We start from the raw sequence: 16,669 nt of genomic DNA, 5'->3' as shown, positions 1-16,669 counted from the left end.
CTCCATCTTTGCTTCATATCCCTCAACACCTGCAATGTAACAATAACTATAAAGGGAATAGGGAATGGAGAAGCAAGAGATAAGAGAGAAGGGAAGGCCAAAATGCATAGTTAGATTCTACTGTTGATATCTTGTTGCAATGAAGCTTGTTGCTGGATTTAGTAGTGATTCTTTGAGCTAGTTTAAGCCTGTACATTCTGGCAACAGACCAAAGGTTAGTGAGTTCTTCTGGCTAGAGTGAGAGAATGGAAATACACAAATGCCAGATGCAAAATATCCCAGCTATGAATCAAATCATAAACAGCAGGGGAACAACTGAAGGCAAACAGGAGTGGAGTATATTGAGAGAGTATCCATGAAACATATAAAAGGGCAACTAGAATTGTTCAGAGAGTCATTGGATGGATGCCCCAGCAACTCAACCCCCTCCCTTCCTGAACCCCAATTTCATCCCCATCAGGAACCCAGTCTTGTTCCATCAAGAGGGTCTGGGAGCAGATTGGAACACCCAGGACTTGTTTAGACTCGAGATGGAGAAACTTGGGTGAGTCAAGCGACTGTTCGAAATAAATGTCACACAGTAAGCTCAAAGTCACCTTCATTACTAAATTTTCACCGAGCTCTCACTGATCTGTGTGACTCAGTTAAGTCAAAACAATGTTCTTGCCATTGGAATCCAGTGTGGCTTAACACTTACAAGCTAGCCACCCTGCTACAGGAAGGATATTATTAAATTGGAGACAGTTCAGAAAAGATTTACTAGGATGTTGCTGGGAATGGAGGGTTTAAGTTGGGATAGGATGGGACTTGCTTCACTGGAGTGTAGGAGGTTGAGGGCTGACGTTTGGAAGGTTTCTAAAAGCATGAGGGGTATAGATAATAGATAAGACAAATAGATAATAGATAAGCTGAATTGCAAGGGTCTTTTCTCTATAGTAGGGGAGTTATATTTTTAAGGTGAGAGAAACAAGTTTTTAAAAGGACATGAGGAGAAAGAGTGGTGTGTGGAATGAACTGCCAGAGAAAGTGGAGGATGTGGGTACAGTTACAACATTTAAAAGACATTTGGATAAGTACCTGAATAGAAAAGGTTTAAAGGGATTTGGTTCAAATATAGACAAGTAGGACCAGTTTGGTTTGGGAAGCGTGGTGAACGTGGACTAGTTGGACCGAAGGGGATATTTCCACGCTGTTCAATTCTTAGGAGAAAGTGAGGACTGCAGATGCTGGAGATCAGAGTGGAGAGTATGTTGCTGGAAAAGCACAGCAGGTCAGGCAGCATCCAAGGAGCAGAAGAATCGACATTTCAGGCATCAGCCCTTCATCAGGAATCTATAGCTCTATAACTATAGCTAAACGGAATCTCCCTGTTAATTAATCCATGGGGTGTGAAGGTCACCCAAAAGGCCAACACTTGCTCACTCTCTTATTTGAGAAGACGATGCTGTTCTTGGAGATGATCACTTGCCTGCACAAACCTGGGTGTTAGGAGAAGGTGAGGACTGCAGATGCTGGAGATCAGACTCAAAAAGTGTGGTGCTGGAAAAGCACAGCCAGCCAATCAGGCAGCATCCAAGGAGCAGGAGTCAACATTTAAAGATAAGGTGGTGGTGGGGGACATTGATTGCATTGGAAGGTCCCAAAGCGGAAGACGAGTGTTCTTCCTCCAAGCTCAGGTGGCTAGAATTTGGCAGTGGCGGTGGCCCAGGACTTGCATGTCCATGGTGTAGTGGGAGGGGAAGTTGAAGCATTCAGCCACAGGGCAGTGGAGTTGATTGGTGTGTGCGTCCCGGAGATGTTCCCTGAAATATTCTGCAAGTTGGCATCCGACGTAGGGGGGACCACAATGAGAGCAATGCACACAGTAGATGAGGTGCAGGAAATTGTCTTTCAGATGTGGAAGAATCCTTTGGGGCCTTGGATGGAGGTGAGGGGGGGAGGTGTGGGTGCAGGTTTGTACATCTGTTGCGTTGGCAAGGGAAAGTGGAGGGTGGTTGGTGGGGTGCGTGGACCTAATGAGGGAGTCACGGCGGGAATGGTCTCTGCGGAATGCTGAAAGGAGTGGGGAGGGAAATATATCTCTGGTGGTGGAGTCTGACTATAGATAGCAGAAATGGCGGAGGATGGTGAGTTGTATCTGCAGGTTGGTGGGGTGGAAGGTGAGGACTGGGGGATTCGGCCCTCCAACCACATGGCATCAATCTCAAGTTCACCAGTTTCCTGATCTCCCTTCCCTCCACCTTATCCCACATCCAACCCTCCAACTTGGCACCACCCTCTTGAACAGTCCTACCTGTCCATCTTCCCTCCCACCTATCCTCTCCACCCTCCTCACTGACATATCACCATCATCCCCCACCTTCATATACCCATCGCCTTCCCAGCCACCTTCCCCCAGCACCAACCCCTCCCATTTATCTCTCAGGCATCTTGGGCCCCATCGCACATTCTTGATGAAAGGCTTATGCTAGAAACTTCAACTCTCCTCTTCCTCAGATCCTGCCTGACTGGCTGTGCTTTTCCAGCACCACCCTTTTTGACACAAATCTAGATATTGTCTAAGGCTTGCTGCATTTTAACATGAATTGCTTCAGTAGCTGAGAAGTTGCAAATTGTGCTGAACACTGCAATCATTGATGAACATCCCCACTTCAGACCTTATGATGGCGAGAAGGGAATTGATGAAGCAGAAACGACACGGAGCTGAGATGACTGACCTCCAAAGACCATAACCACCTTTCTTTCTGCTAAAATTCCACTGAGTTTCTAAAATGTCAATAAATTTGGATCACAGCCTTGAATTTCTTTAATAATAGAGTACTCTTGGCATTCTGTAGTAGATTTCAAAGAATCACAATTCTCTGAATTAAGGAACTTTTCCTCTTCTAAATCCTAAATCATCATGCCCCGAGCCTGAGATTGTGATGCCCAGTTCTAGATTCTCCTTTAACAGAAACAGCTTCTTAGCATTGACCACCTCAAAAGCCCTCTCACATTTTGTATATTTCACGGGATTACCTCTTATTCTTCGAAACTGCAGGGTGTTCAGTTCCACTTTACTCAATATCTGCTCTTAGCTCAACTTTCCCATTGCAAGAATCAATCCAATGAGTCTTTGTTGCACCCAGTTGAAGGCAAGCATAATTTCCTTAAATATGTAGATCACATACATCTGAAGGGATCTTATTGCATTGGAGAAAAGATCTATGTATTTTTGTTTGCGAACCCATTGCCATATGTGCCAGCATAACAATTTCTGTTTTTCAATTGTTTGTTATACCTTTCTGTGGTGGTTGTACAAGAACATCCAAATCTATCTGAATACTCACATTTAATTAACAGCAATATACTGTGGATGCTGGAAATCGAAACAAAAACAGAGAATAGTGGAGAAACTCAGCAAGTCTGGCAGCATTAATGGAAAGAGAAACAGTTAACATTTTGGGTTCGACATGACTTCTTTTCAGAATTGCTCATATTGGACTTGAAACATTAACTCTGCTTCTCTCTCCACAGATGCTGCCAGACCTGCGGAGTTTCTCAAGCAATTCCTGTTTTAAAACCCGTTAAATGGTTCCTTACAATTAAAAACATACTCTGTATTTCCATTCTACCTACCAAAGTGAAAAACCTGATGTTTCCCCACAATTTACTCCATCTGTCATTTCCTGCCTACCCTAATCTATATCCAATTGCAGCCTCTAGACCCTATTTGAAGTCTTAATGAAGAGGTCTGAAATAGATTAAAACATTATCCTTTGTAAACTCTCACAGCTTATTAATTTTGTATCCTCTGAAAACCTAAACACATCATATGCAAACCTCTCAGTGATACTATTACAGATTATAAATGGTTATCATAACTAATTATTGGCATGGGCATATTAGATTGAATCCATTATAAGAGATGGAACAGGAGAGTACTTCGAAGATATGACAGGATTCAACAGAGTCAGCATGGATTTACAAAGTAAATCTGTGTTTGTGAGGATGTAACAAGTAGAGTGATCAGAGGAGCCAGTGGATGTGGTTTACTTGGATTTTCAGAGGATTTTTCAATAAGGTCTCACATAAAAGATTAACACGTAAAATTAAAGTGTACGGGGTTGAAGATGGTGTGCTGGAATTAAGTGAGAACTGGTTGGTGAACAGAAATTAAAAAACAGGAATAAAAGTGTCATTTCTGAGTGGCCAGCAGAGATCAGCACTTGGACTTTAGATGCTCAGCTATATATTAATGATTTGGATGAAGAAACTATGTGTCATATCTCCAAGTTTGCTGATGACACGAAGCTGGGTGGGAAGGTGAGCTGTAAGGAGGATGCAGAGATGTTTCAGCATGATTCGAATAAGCTGAGTGGGAAAGTACATGATACATTCTCCCTGTGACTGCATGGGTTTCCTCCCACAGTCCAAAGATGCGCAGGCCAGGTTAATTGGCCATGCTAAATTGCCCATAGTGTTAAATACCTTAGTCAGAGAGAAATGGGTCTGGGTGGGTATTCTTCGGAGGGTCACTGTAGACTTGTTGGGCTGAAGGGTCTGTTTCCACACTGTAAGGAATCTAATCTAAAGTGATTAAAGGGTGTGGGGACAAAGTGGGAACAGGGCATTGAGTTGGATGATCAGCCATGATGGAGCAAGCTTAAAGGACAGAACAGCCTAACTCCTGCTCCGGTCGTACCTCCTATGATTAGGGTTGTTTTTGCAGTTGGTTAGTTCAGTTGGCTGAATGACTGGTCTACAATGCAGAGTGTGCCAACAGCATGGATTCATTTCCTGCCCCAGTTGAGCTACCATGAAGGACCCTTCTGCCCAATGTCTCTCCTCACCTGAGGTTTGGTGACCCTCAGGGTAAACTCTCTGTTTCTGTGAATGGTCTGAGTTGTACTTCTCAATTTGCTCAGAAAATCCATGATGTTACATCTCCCACAGGACATGAAATCTCATAGTCACCACAAGTTAACCAAATTAATCTGGACCCTATTTGTTTGTCTGTTAGCAACAAGGGGATCAGAGAGAAGTGTCAGCAGCAAGTAGATCACTGACCGTGGAGTTCATAGAAACATAGAAAATAGATGCAGGAGTAGCCCATTCAGCCCTTCAAACCTACACCACCACTCAATATGATGATGGTTTAATCATACAATCTCAGCATCCCACTCCCACTTTCTCTCATACCATTGATCCTTTTTGCCAGAAGGCTACATCCATGAATATATTTAACAAACTGGCTCCTACAGTTTTCAGTGGGAGAGAATAGGTGGCACGGTAGCTTAGTGGTTAGCGCTGCTGCCTCACAGTGCCAGGGAGCCGGGTTCGATTCTGGCCTCGGGCAACTGTCTGTGTGGAATTTGCACATTCTCCCAGTGTCTGCGTGGGTTTCCTCCGGGTGCTCTGGTTTCCGCCCACAATCCAAAGATGTGCAGGTCAGGTGAATTGGCCATGCTAAATTGCCTGCAGTGTTAGGTGCATTAGTCAGGGGTGAATGTAGGGGAATGGGTTGGTGTGGATTTGTTTTCCATACTATAGGGAATCTAATCTAATCTAAATTTCACAGGTTCACAACTCAGTAAAGAAATTCTTCCTTATCTCAGATCTGAATAGCTTACCCTTTATTCTTAGATGGTGGCCCTCAGTTTTGGACTTCCCCAACATCAGGAATATTCTTCTCACAGCTGGCCTGTCCACTCCTATCAGGATTTTATATGCTTCTTTGAGATTCCTTCTCATTCCTCTAAGTTCCAGTGAGTACAAGCCCAATTGATCCAGTCTTTCCTGATATGTCAGTCCTGCCAGCCCAGGGATCAGTCTGGTGAACCTTCACTAGCCTCCCTAAATAGCAAATTTGACAGAGGTTGGTCCTTTTTTTTGGGTCACCATGACTGAGGGAGTGCCGCACTGTCGGAGGGTCAGTACCGAGGGAGTGCCGACTGTCGGAGGGTCAGTGCTGAGGGAGTGCCGTACTGTCGGAGGGTCAGTGCTGACGGAGTGCCGCACTGTCAGAGGGTCAGTGCTGAGGGAGCGGTGCACTGTCGGAACATCAGTACTGTACCCTATTCCAACTTTCTCCCATCCTTTGATGTATTTAAATCTAAGAAATTTTGCTACACTTTTCTTAAAAGACTTAAATGTGTTGGCCTCAACAGTTTCCTGTGGCAGAGAATTCCACTGGCTCCCCACTCTCTGGGTGAAAACATTTCTGATCTCAGTCATAAATGGCTGAGCCCTCAGGCTGAAACTCCAGACTTTCTGGCCATCTCAGAAATCTACCTGAATAACCTGTGTGTGCCTTGTAGAAGGTAGACAAGCTTTGGGGAGACAGGAGGTGAGTTCCTCACTGCAGGATTCCTAGCCTCTGACCTGGCATTGCCACAATATTTATTTGGTGAGTTCAGTTAAGTTTCTAATCACTGGTAACCCCATAATTGATGATAGTGGAGAATCTGTATGGTAATACATAACGTCAAAGGGCAATGGTGAGATTCTCTGCTTCAGTATCTGAGAATGGCAGACTCAGACAATCTCTACAGCGTAGATAGATAAATTCAGCCCATTGAACTTGCAAAGAACATTATGCCTAGACCTAGCCCCACCCCCCCACTCCATCCGTGTAACCCTGCATGACCCATGGCTAACCCACCTAACCTGCACATCCCTGGACACTGCAGACAATTTAACATGGCCAAACTACCAACCTGCCCATCTTTGGAGTGTGGGTGGAAACCGGACCAGCCGGAGGAAACCCGCATAGTCACAGGGAGAATGTGCAAACTCCACACAGACAGTTGGGGATCGAATCTAGATCTCTGGCACTGTGAAGCAGCAGTGCTAACCACTGAGCATGAAAATAATACAATCATCTGTGAACATTCCCACTTCTGTCCTTATAATGGAAGTTCATTGATGAAGTAGCAGAAGATGGTTGGGCCTAGGACATTACCCAGAGGAAATACTGCAGAGATGTTCTGGAGCTGAGATGAATAACCTCCAACAACCATGACCATCTTTCTCTGTGCCAGGTACAATTCCAACCAGCAGAGAGCTTGTCCCTGATACCCATTGATTCCAGTTTTTCTAGGGATCCTTGATGCCACACGCAGTTAAAATGTAGCCTCAAAGGCTGTTACTCTCACCTTACCTCTGGAATCCAGCTCTTCTGTCCATGTTTGACCCAAGGCTGTAATGAGGTCAGGAGCTGAGTGGCCCTGGTAGAACCCAAACTGGGTGTCACTGAGCAGATTATTGCTGAGCAGGTGCTGCTTGATAACACTGTTTACTGATGATCGGGAGTAGACTGATGGGGCGGTAATTGGCTGGGTTGGATTTGTCCTGAGTTTTATGTAAGGACAGACCTGGGCAGTTTTCCACATTGTTGGGTAGATGCCAATTTTGCAATGGTACTGGAACAGCTTGGCTACGGGGAGTAGCATGTTCTGTAGCACAGTCTGGAATACAAGATTGAATCGAATTGGCTAAAGACTGGCATCCGTGATGCTGGGGACAATTGGAGGAGCCTAAGATGGCTCACCCACTTGACACTTCTGGCTGAAGACTGTTGTGAATGGTTCAGCCTTAGCTTTTGCACTGATGTGTTGGACACTTCCTTCGTTAAAGATGGGGATCTTTGTGGAGCCTCCTGAGGGAGTGCTGAATTATCACGTGCGCAGTCTTTCAGATCAAACCTCGTTCCAGTTAGTTTTACAGCCAGTAATTAAAGATCCCATGACAGAAGTTTGAAGAAGAGCAGGAGATTCTTCCAATTGTCCGAAGCAATGATCTAATCATTTTGGAAAGGCAAACCAGTACAGAACTTATACGTTTAATGGTAAGGTCCTGGGGAGTATTGCTGAACAAAGAGACCTTGGAGTGCAGGTTCATAGCTCCTTGAAAGTAGAATCATAGGTAGACAGGGTAGTGAAGGTGTCATTTGGTACACTTGCCTTTCCTGGTCAGTGCATTGAATAAAGGCGTTAGGATTTCATAATATGGTTGTACAGGACATTGGTTAGGCAATTTATGGAATACTAAGTACAACTCTGGTCTCCCTACTATAGGAAGGACATTCTGAAACTTAAAAGCATGTTGCCGGAGTTGAGGGTTTGAGCTAGAGCGACGCTGAATGGACTGGGGCTGTTTTCGGAGGCAGAAGGGTGATCTTATAGATGTTTATAAAATCATGAAGGGCATGGATAGGGTGAATAGCCAAGGTCTTATTCCCAAGGTAGGGGAGTCCAAAAATGGAAGGCATAGGTTTACGGTGAGAAAGAAAAGGTATAAAAGGGACCTAAGGTGCAACATTTTAATACAGAGGGTGGTGCATGTATGGAATGAGCTGCCAGAGGAAGTGGTGGAGAACCTAGAACAGTACAGTATAGGAATGGGCTATTCAGCATATGTTGTTGTGCCAAACATGACACCAGATTAAACGAATCCCTTGTGCCTGTCCTGGATCCATATCCCTCCATTCCTTGCATATCCATGTGCTTATCTAAAAGCCCCTTAAATGCCCCTATTGTACCTGCCTCCACCACCATCCCTGACAGTGCATTCCAGACCCCTACCACTCTATAAAAAACTTGCCCCTCACACCTCCTTTGAACCCCACCCTCCCGCCATTAACTGTAAACTTTTCCCTAACATTTGATCTCCCAAAGTGTAGGATCTCGCTTACCCAGATTAAACTCATCTGAATTTCTCTGCCCATATCTGCATCCAGCTGTATTATTTGACAACTTTCTACACTATCCACAACACCACTAATCTTTGTATCGTCTGCAAACATACTAACTCACCTAGCTCCATTTTTTTTATATATGTCAGAAACAGCAGAGGTCCCAGTATGGATTACTGTGGAACACCACTAGTCATGGACCATCAGCCAGAAAAACACCTTTCCACCATTACTCTCTGCCTACTGTGGGAAAGCCAATTCTGAATCCGTGCAGCCAAGTCACCATGGATTCTATGCATCTTAATCTTCAAAGGACCTTGTCAAAAGTCTTATTAAAATCCATGCAAACAACACCCACAGCTCTACTTTATTAATCACCTTCGTCACCTCCTCAAAAGATTCACATGACTAAGACATGATCTGTCCTGCACAAAGCCATGTTGACTGTCCCTAATAAGTCTACACTTTTCCAAATGCGTGTAAACCCTATTCCTGAGGATTCTCTCCGATAGCTTCCCAACTACTGACATGAGACTGAAGTCTGTAGTTTTCTGGATAATCCCTATTTCCCTTCTTGAACAGAGGAACACATTAGCTACTTACCAGTTCTCAGGGACCTCTCCAGTGGCCAGCGAGGATACAAGGATCTTGGTCAAGACCCCAGCAATCTCCTTTCTTGGCTCTCAATAACCTGGGGTAGGTACCATTTGGGGTATGGGCACTTACTCACCTTAATGTTCTTCAAAAGACCGAACACCACTTCTTCCTTGATCTTAAAATGACCTTGCATATTATCATGCTTCACACTAATCTCTCTAACCTCCATATCCTTCTCCTGTGTGAGTACTGACACAAAGTACTCAGTTTAAGATCTCACCCACATCCTCTGCCTCCAAGCACAAGTCCTTTATCCTTGAGTGGCCCTATCTTCTCCCTTATTATCTTTATGTTTTTAATGTATGCATAGAATGCCTTGGGATTCTCTTTAATCCAACTTGCCAAGATACAAGATAATCAGAGGGTCAGATAAGGTGGACAGTGAGACCCTTTTTCCTCAGATGGTGAAGGCCAACATGAGGGGACATAGTTTTAAATTGAGGGGTGATAGATTTAGGATAGATATCAGGGGTATTTCTTTACTCAGAGTAGTAGTAGGGTGTGGAACGGCCTGCCTACAACAGTAGTAGACTCACTGACGTTAAGGGCATTTAAATGAGCATTGGACAGATATAATGGAACGGTGGAGGTTAGATGGGCATCAGATTAATTTCACAGGTCGAAGCAACATCGAGGGCCGAAGGGCCTGCACTGTGATGTAACATTCTCTGTTCTCTGTCATTTCATGGCCCCTTCTTGCTCTCCCAATTCCTGGAGGAGTTCTTTCTTGGCTTGATATTCCTCATGGGTCCTGTTGGATTTTAGCTTCTTAACCTTACATATGCTTCTTTTTTGCCTTTTGATTAAACTGACAACCTCCCTCATTATCCAAGGGCCCCTTGCCTTCCTTGTCCTTCTTCCTTACTGGAGCATGTCGGTCCTGAACTCTCATCAGTAGGTCTTTAAACAGTTCCCACGTCAAATGTGTACCTGTCCAATAACAGCTCCCACCGATTAACACTCCCAAGCTCCAGCCTAATACTGTCGTAATTTGCCCTCCCCCCGTTTAGTACCTTCCCACAAAGTTCTGACTTATCCTTATGCATAGTTATCTTAAAACTTAAGGAAGCCGGTACAATTTCAACATTGGAATCTGGATGGGTATATGAATAGGAAGGGTTTAAGAGGGATATGGGCCAAATGCTGCCAAACGGGACTAGATTTATTTAGGGTATCTGGATGAAAGATCTGTTTCCGTACTAAACATCTTTATGATTCTATGATATCTGTGGAAAGTGATTCATTTGTATCAGAGGATGTGATAAGTGTGTCCTTCTCCAATGAATGAAAAATAAAATTTATATTCATTAAGAATTATGTTTATGAAGAGTGTTTATCAATCTCTCAATGTCATAAAATTGCCTCCCATCAGACATTTCTTTACTCATCATAGTAAGGGTGTGGAATGCCCTGCCTGCAACAGTAGTAGACTCACCAACATTAAGGGCATTTAAATGGTCATTGGATAAACATATGGATGAGAATGGAATAGCATAGCCAATAGCTTCAGATTGGCTTCACAGGTCGGTGTAACATTGTGGGCTGAAGGGCCTGTACTGCACTGTAATGTTCTATGTTCTATTGTATGTGCTGTTTGACCAGTGACAGACAAGAAGTCAAAATTTGCAGAACTTAGACCCAAACCCTTGAATGGTATTGGGCATTGTCCAGTCATGCTCAGTAGGACTCACGTTGCTGCAGTGCCACCTGGTAAAGAATGTGACGGTGCATTATTCTGGCGAGTGACCACAGGGCAGGACTTGGACAGGCAGTGATGTAGATTCAGAGCCAGTGTTAGCTCTGGAATGACCACCTCGGTCTGAATGGAAATTCAAATCACCATCAAGAAACTGGCATAACTGCTTATGGCCACAGTTTGAGATTTCTGCCTACAAAGCTTGGTCAGAGATTAGTAAAAACACGTACTGCTAGTTCAACACATCCCAATGACTAAATGTCTAGCTCATACAATCAGGGGCCATGGTGTTGGTGAGGCTGAGTGTTCAAAGCCAGATTCTGCATAATTGGAAAGGGCTATTGCTGTGAACAAGCAGCATAGCCTTGACTTAATGTTGAGTTTAATTACTTTGGAGTATGAACATCTCCATCAATGTCTTTTACTCACCACCATACCCCAGAACCTGGTTCCTTTCAGCACAGCCATCCATTTTCAGGCACTCATGTCCCTCATTTTCACTTCGCTGGCTACTTTTTTCAAAAAGAGGAAAAACAAACTGGATGCAGAAATCAGAAATTGCTGGAAAAACTCAGCAAGTCAGGCAGCATTTGTAAAGCAAAAGCAGAATTAATGTTTCGGATCCAATGACCCTTCTTCAGAAAGGGTTTTGGAGAGGAATCACTGGACTTAAGATGTTAAATCTGTTTTCTTTCTACAGATGTTGTCTGACATGCTGAGTTTCGCCAATGACCTCTGTTTTTGTTTTACTCAGCCTTGGCTTGATCTGGATGAGTCTCAGTGAACTCTGTCCCAGTAATGTTGCATTGAAAACTGACTCAAGGTATGTGACAACACTAAAGTTTGCAGAATTTGGGAAATTAAGGAAAAAGGTGTTCAAGAGTTTTTCCAACTTGAATTTGCACCAACTGGAGAATCCTGTGACAATGAAACGACTGAGGGAGAGATTGAAAGATGGTGGGATGGGAATCAGCAGGAGAAGCTCTCGTTTTGCTAGGCAACCATGTGAGAAGCAAAACTGAGGCCAGGCCAGAAAAATGAATGGTTCCTTTTTACAAAGAACAGATTTTAAACAAGCAACATTCAAGTCTCAACAGATTTCACAGAGAGAAATTCAGGCATAAACACATGGAGAACAGAAGCGCCTTTGTCAAAGCAGGATTGGACCAGTTCCTTGGACTGGTATTTTACATCAGAGTAGTAACACAAAATGATCCAGCTTAGCTCCAACCTCTTTAGCTGCTGAATTGCTGAAGCCACAGACCATGCTGAAGTCCTGGTCTGTGCCATGTTGCCATGTCATTACCATTCTTCTCAGTGGGTGGACAGGCAGTTAAATACAGTACTCAGCACAAAGTGACCCTTACTATGCTGAGCACGTACAGGATCAAATTAATATAAGGTAAAGTGTTTCTCTTGCAGCTCAGATCAAATGCACAATCCTGCTATCAGTCAGCCTGTGATACTCGCCTATCGTTTATTTAATGTGAAGCACAGACCCCAGACCCTGGCTATAATCCACAAACTCAGCTGACAGATTAAAACCCCTTATACTTGGTGCCCAGTGTAGGAATGAATGAATCCATGGAGCTTCCAGTAATACTTTCTAATCCAGAAAGTAGCAAACAGTTTAGTCAAAAAAAAAAGCCATATTTGAGAACAGCAAAAGCCAGCGTGAGAGACAGAGGATGTATTATGATAATATAAATACTGACATGATTCATGTGTCTTTATGGATCTAGGGGCATTGTTCGGAGGCAGCAAAGGTTTCTCAATGCTCAGTCCTCATTCTTAGCCTGACCTTTATCCAATATGGTCTTCAAACATTCTCAGATCAGTTCCAGCATAGACGGGCTGAATAAAGCTTCCTCCAACAATTTCAATAATCACTTTAACCTGAGGGGGAAGAGTCTTCACTCAATCCCACATAGCTATATCAGTGGCTCCACATAACCAGATTTGCCTCAAGTCTATTTCCAAAGGCAGTTCAATTAAATATAATTGTGGAAGGAATGAATTCAAAATTGACAAGTGAAGAATGAGAATGTGTTTACGTTGTCAATGGAAACAATTCACTGAGCTCTCAACAAGAAAAGGTCCCTTCGGACAGTGAATTGAAACATAAATTCAAACACTAAGAGAAGATCTTTAGACTTGAACTCACCTGCAACAGAAATGATGAAGGATGCATCCATGGCATCAATATCCAGTGTCTTGGCCCTGGCTGAGAGATGAAAGTAGGGAATAAAGTACGCTAACTGACTGAACACCACTGAGAATGTATAAATACTAAAGAAAGGATCCCGTAACAATGAGAAATCGAGAAGCTTCTCTTTGGGAGGAAGGCTTTGTATTCCCTTGTCTTTGCTCGAAAGGCCAACAGACCCAGTATGAGCCATTCGGAAAGTTACTTTGTCCAGAAAGGCTTTGCTCTCATGAGAGATACTGGATTCTGTCTCCACTCGGGAATGGTTAATGTTCAGGTTCTCATCCCTCAGGATACAGCTGTCAGGATTCTTGGAAATGTCAAGGTGACCAATTGCTGAGTGGGACACACTGGAATTGCTCGTGATTAGGCAGCTTTCTGAATGCTTCATTGCTCCATTCTGAAAGAGGCTGCTGTGTGGAGATTTGAGTATGGTCCTGTCACATGGTGATTGTGAGGAAGTGACTTGGTGCTCATAGAGAGCGATGGGTCTCAGCAGCATGCTGGTAGCAATGAGGTTCAACATTATACCTCCCAAAATAAGCAAAGCACCTGGAAGGATGATACAAAAAAACTCATGTTAACAAACCCATTGTTCTTTTTAGATCTCTGCACAGCTTCAAGTTGATGAGATGTTGATACAGTGAAATCAAGATGAGTCAATCCCAGGTGATCCATCCATACTGGGAGATTCCAGAGAGCAGAGAACAATCCTCAACTCAATTTGTTTACAAATTCACTGCCCACACGAAACAAATCCCTAAGGAAATACAAAGTAAAGCTGCAAAGTGTGAAAAATATCTGTCTTCATGTTTTTTGTGTCCTACTCCTGCTACATGCGATGTTTGCTTGTCCCCAGTTTTCCCACTAGCTGTGTTGACTTCACTTCTCCCTGCTCGAAAACACTAAATGTTCTCAGAGGTGTTCTTGCAGTTTGGATGGTCCTCACGCACAAAGAGATCCTGACGATGGATTGCCCAGAACTCTAAGAATTCTCACACTAGCCTGCATTAACGCTGTTCCAATTAGCTGCCCCTGTCACATGACAATCCTATTGGATGCCTTATTCTGCTGATGTTGGACTCATTACGATTTCACTGTATTTACATGGGAGCCACGTGAGTAATATTCATACACCAACAACTTGCATTGATATGGCATCTTTAACATAGTAACATAACCCAGAGCCATTCATAGGTGCATTAGCAAACAAAGTTTAACATTGAACCACATAAAACAATATTAATTGAACCCAAATCTTGCTCAACACTTACAAAAGGAAGACAGAGAGGTTTTTGCAGGGTTCAGAATTCAGAATTCCAGTGTTTAGTGACCAGACAGTTGAGGGAATGTCAATGATGAGGTTATAGAAGTTGGGGGATGCTCAAGAAACCAGAATTACAGCAATGCAAATATTTCAGAGAGATTAAGGACTGGAGTACACAGAAATACAGAGGGATGTAGTCATGGGTGGATTTGAAAAGAAGGGTGTGAACTTTGAAACCAGGGTGTTGGTTACCTGGGAGCTCACATCAGTCAACAGGGGCCAAGACTTGGTGAGGGATAGGAAATAGGTGACAGAGATATTGATGACCACATGTTTACAGAGGGTAGAATGTGAGTGCACTGGAATAGTCATGTCGAGAAGGTATGGCTGAAGGTTTCAGCAGCAGATCAGCTGACGCTTGGGAAAAGTCAGATGATGTGGCAGAGATGGGAATAGACAGTCTCTGTGACAGAATCTAGATGCAAATTCACAACAAGTAGCAAGGCTCCACACATCATGTTATAAAATGGAAAAGAAATCATAGAGTGCAGAAAAGATTGACATGACGTGTCCAATGTCAGTGACAGAATATTTGGGAGATAGTGGTTATTTTGTGGGAGTGAGGGATGGCTGTGGAAAGGATAATGAATAATCCAGAGTAACAACTGGCACTTTAAGTGCTCATTCAGACGTTTCTTAAATGTTGAGAGAGTACCTGTCTCCACTATGCTCTCAGAAACAAAATAAACTGCAGATGCTGGAATCCAAGGTAGACACGTAGGAGGCTGGAAGAACATAGCAAGCCAGGCAGCATCAGGGGAGCTGCAGATGAAGTGGGTGGCGAGAACAGGATGGTGAGGTGGGCATAGGTGAAGACAGGTGGAAGATACGAGCTGGTTGGTCAATGGGAATGAATCTGATAGGTGGCTGGGAGGAGTGGAAGGGAAGGGGAGGGGCAGGGAAGGGAACCAAGGGGAAGGGAAGGGAAGGGAGGCTATCTGAAATTGGAGGACTCAGTGTTGAGTCATCCGGGCTGTAGGCTGCCCAGGCAGAAGATGAGGTGTTGTTCCTCCAGTTTGCGGCGTGGTTCATTGTGGCAATGGAGGAGGCCAAGGATGGTCATATTGGAAAGGGAGTGGGGAAGGGGAATTAAAATGGGCAGTGACTGGGTGGTCAGGTCATCCCCTGTGGCCTCAACTGGACCTCCCAGTCACTGCCCATCCTCTGCAGCCTATAGCCTGGAGGACTCAATATTCAGTTCTCCAATTTCAAATAACCTCTCAGCCCCCCCGACTCACACCCCACTTTGTGTGTAAATGTTGCCCCTCATGTCATTTTAAAATCTTTCTCCTCTCACCTTAAAAATATTCCCCCTAGCCTTGAAATCCCCCACCCTAGGGAAAAGACACTTGCCATTCACCTTATCTATACCCCTTATGATTTTATAAACCTCTAGATGGTCACCCCTCATCCTTCTATACTTTAGTGAGTAAGGTCCCAGCCTATGCACCTTCCATGAAAAGGAGCCTAGAAATGCAGGAAGAGACCATTCAGCCCCTTGAGCCTTCTTTGCTGTTCTGGATCATGTACCTCAACACTATATCTCTGCACTCTCCCTCTGTCCCTTGATATCATCAGTAGCTAGAAATCTACTGATTTATGTTGAACTTACTTCTGTTGAGCTTCCACATCTTCTAAGGTAGAAAATTCCAAAGATTCACTACTGTCTAAGTAAAGAATATCAACTGGGGAAACATGCTATCTGCATTGATTCTATCTAAATCTTTAAAAATGTTGCAAGTTTCTACGAGATCATCTCACACTATTCTAAATTCCAGCGAATACAGACACACTCTCATCAATCCCTTCTAATGGGACCATCTCAGGAATCAGTCTGGGTGAACCTCCATTGCCCTCTCTCTATTGAGTGCATTTTCCTTAGGCCAGGCGACCAGAACTGTCCACAATACTCCAGTCTCACCAATGTCTTCTACAAATGTCATAAGACATCCTTGCTCCTGTATTCCAATTCTCTTGTGATCAAGGCCATTGGCCTTTCAAATTGTTTGCTACATCTGGTTGCTTTCAATGACATATGAACAGGAACTCCAAGGTTCCTTCGGACATCAACACTTTCTAATCTCCTCTTCAATTTGTTGCCCTTTGCTG

The 16,669-nt window shown here is 43.8% G+C and overlaps 1 protein-coding gene across 3 annotated transcripts in view; it reads right to left on the bottom strand.

The window, feature by feature from the left end:
* slc16a4 (solute carrier family 16 member 4) overlaps nucleotides 1–16,669 on the bottom strand; it is a 114,397-nt gene that overhangs the window by 18,292 nt on the left and 79,436 nt on the right. For all 3 annotated transcript variants that reach the window (XR_011955488.1, XM_072563964.1, XM_072563965.1), the window contains one exon: nucleotides 13,192–13,785. Coding sequence is in view for 2 of the 3 variants with exons in the window: in XM_072563964.1 (XP_072420065.1) it covers nucleotides 13,192–13,785 (594 nt within the window). In the remaining variant the exon portion in view is untranslated. The remainder of the gene's footprint in view (nucleotides 1–13,191; nucleotides 13,786–16,669) is intronic.

Source organism: Chiloscyllium punctatum, chromosome 45 (assembly GCF_047496795.1).
Source record: "Chiloscyllium punctatum isolate Juve2018m chromosome 45, sChiPun1.3, whole genome shotgun sequence".
NCBI classification, from domain to species: domain Eukaryota; kingdom Metazoa; phylum Chordata; class Chondrichthyes; order Orectolobiformes; family Hemiscylliidae; genus Chiloscyllium; species Chiloscyllium punctatum.
The sequence above is the reverse complement of the archived record's forward strand: the minus strand, read 5'-3'. Positions and strand labels throughout refer to the sequence as shown.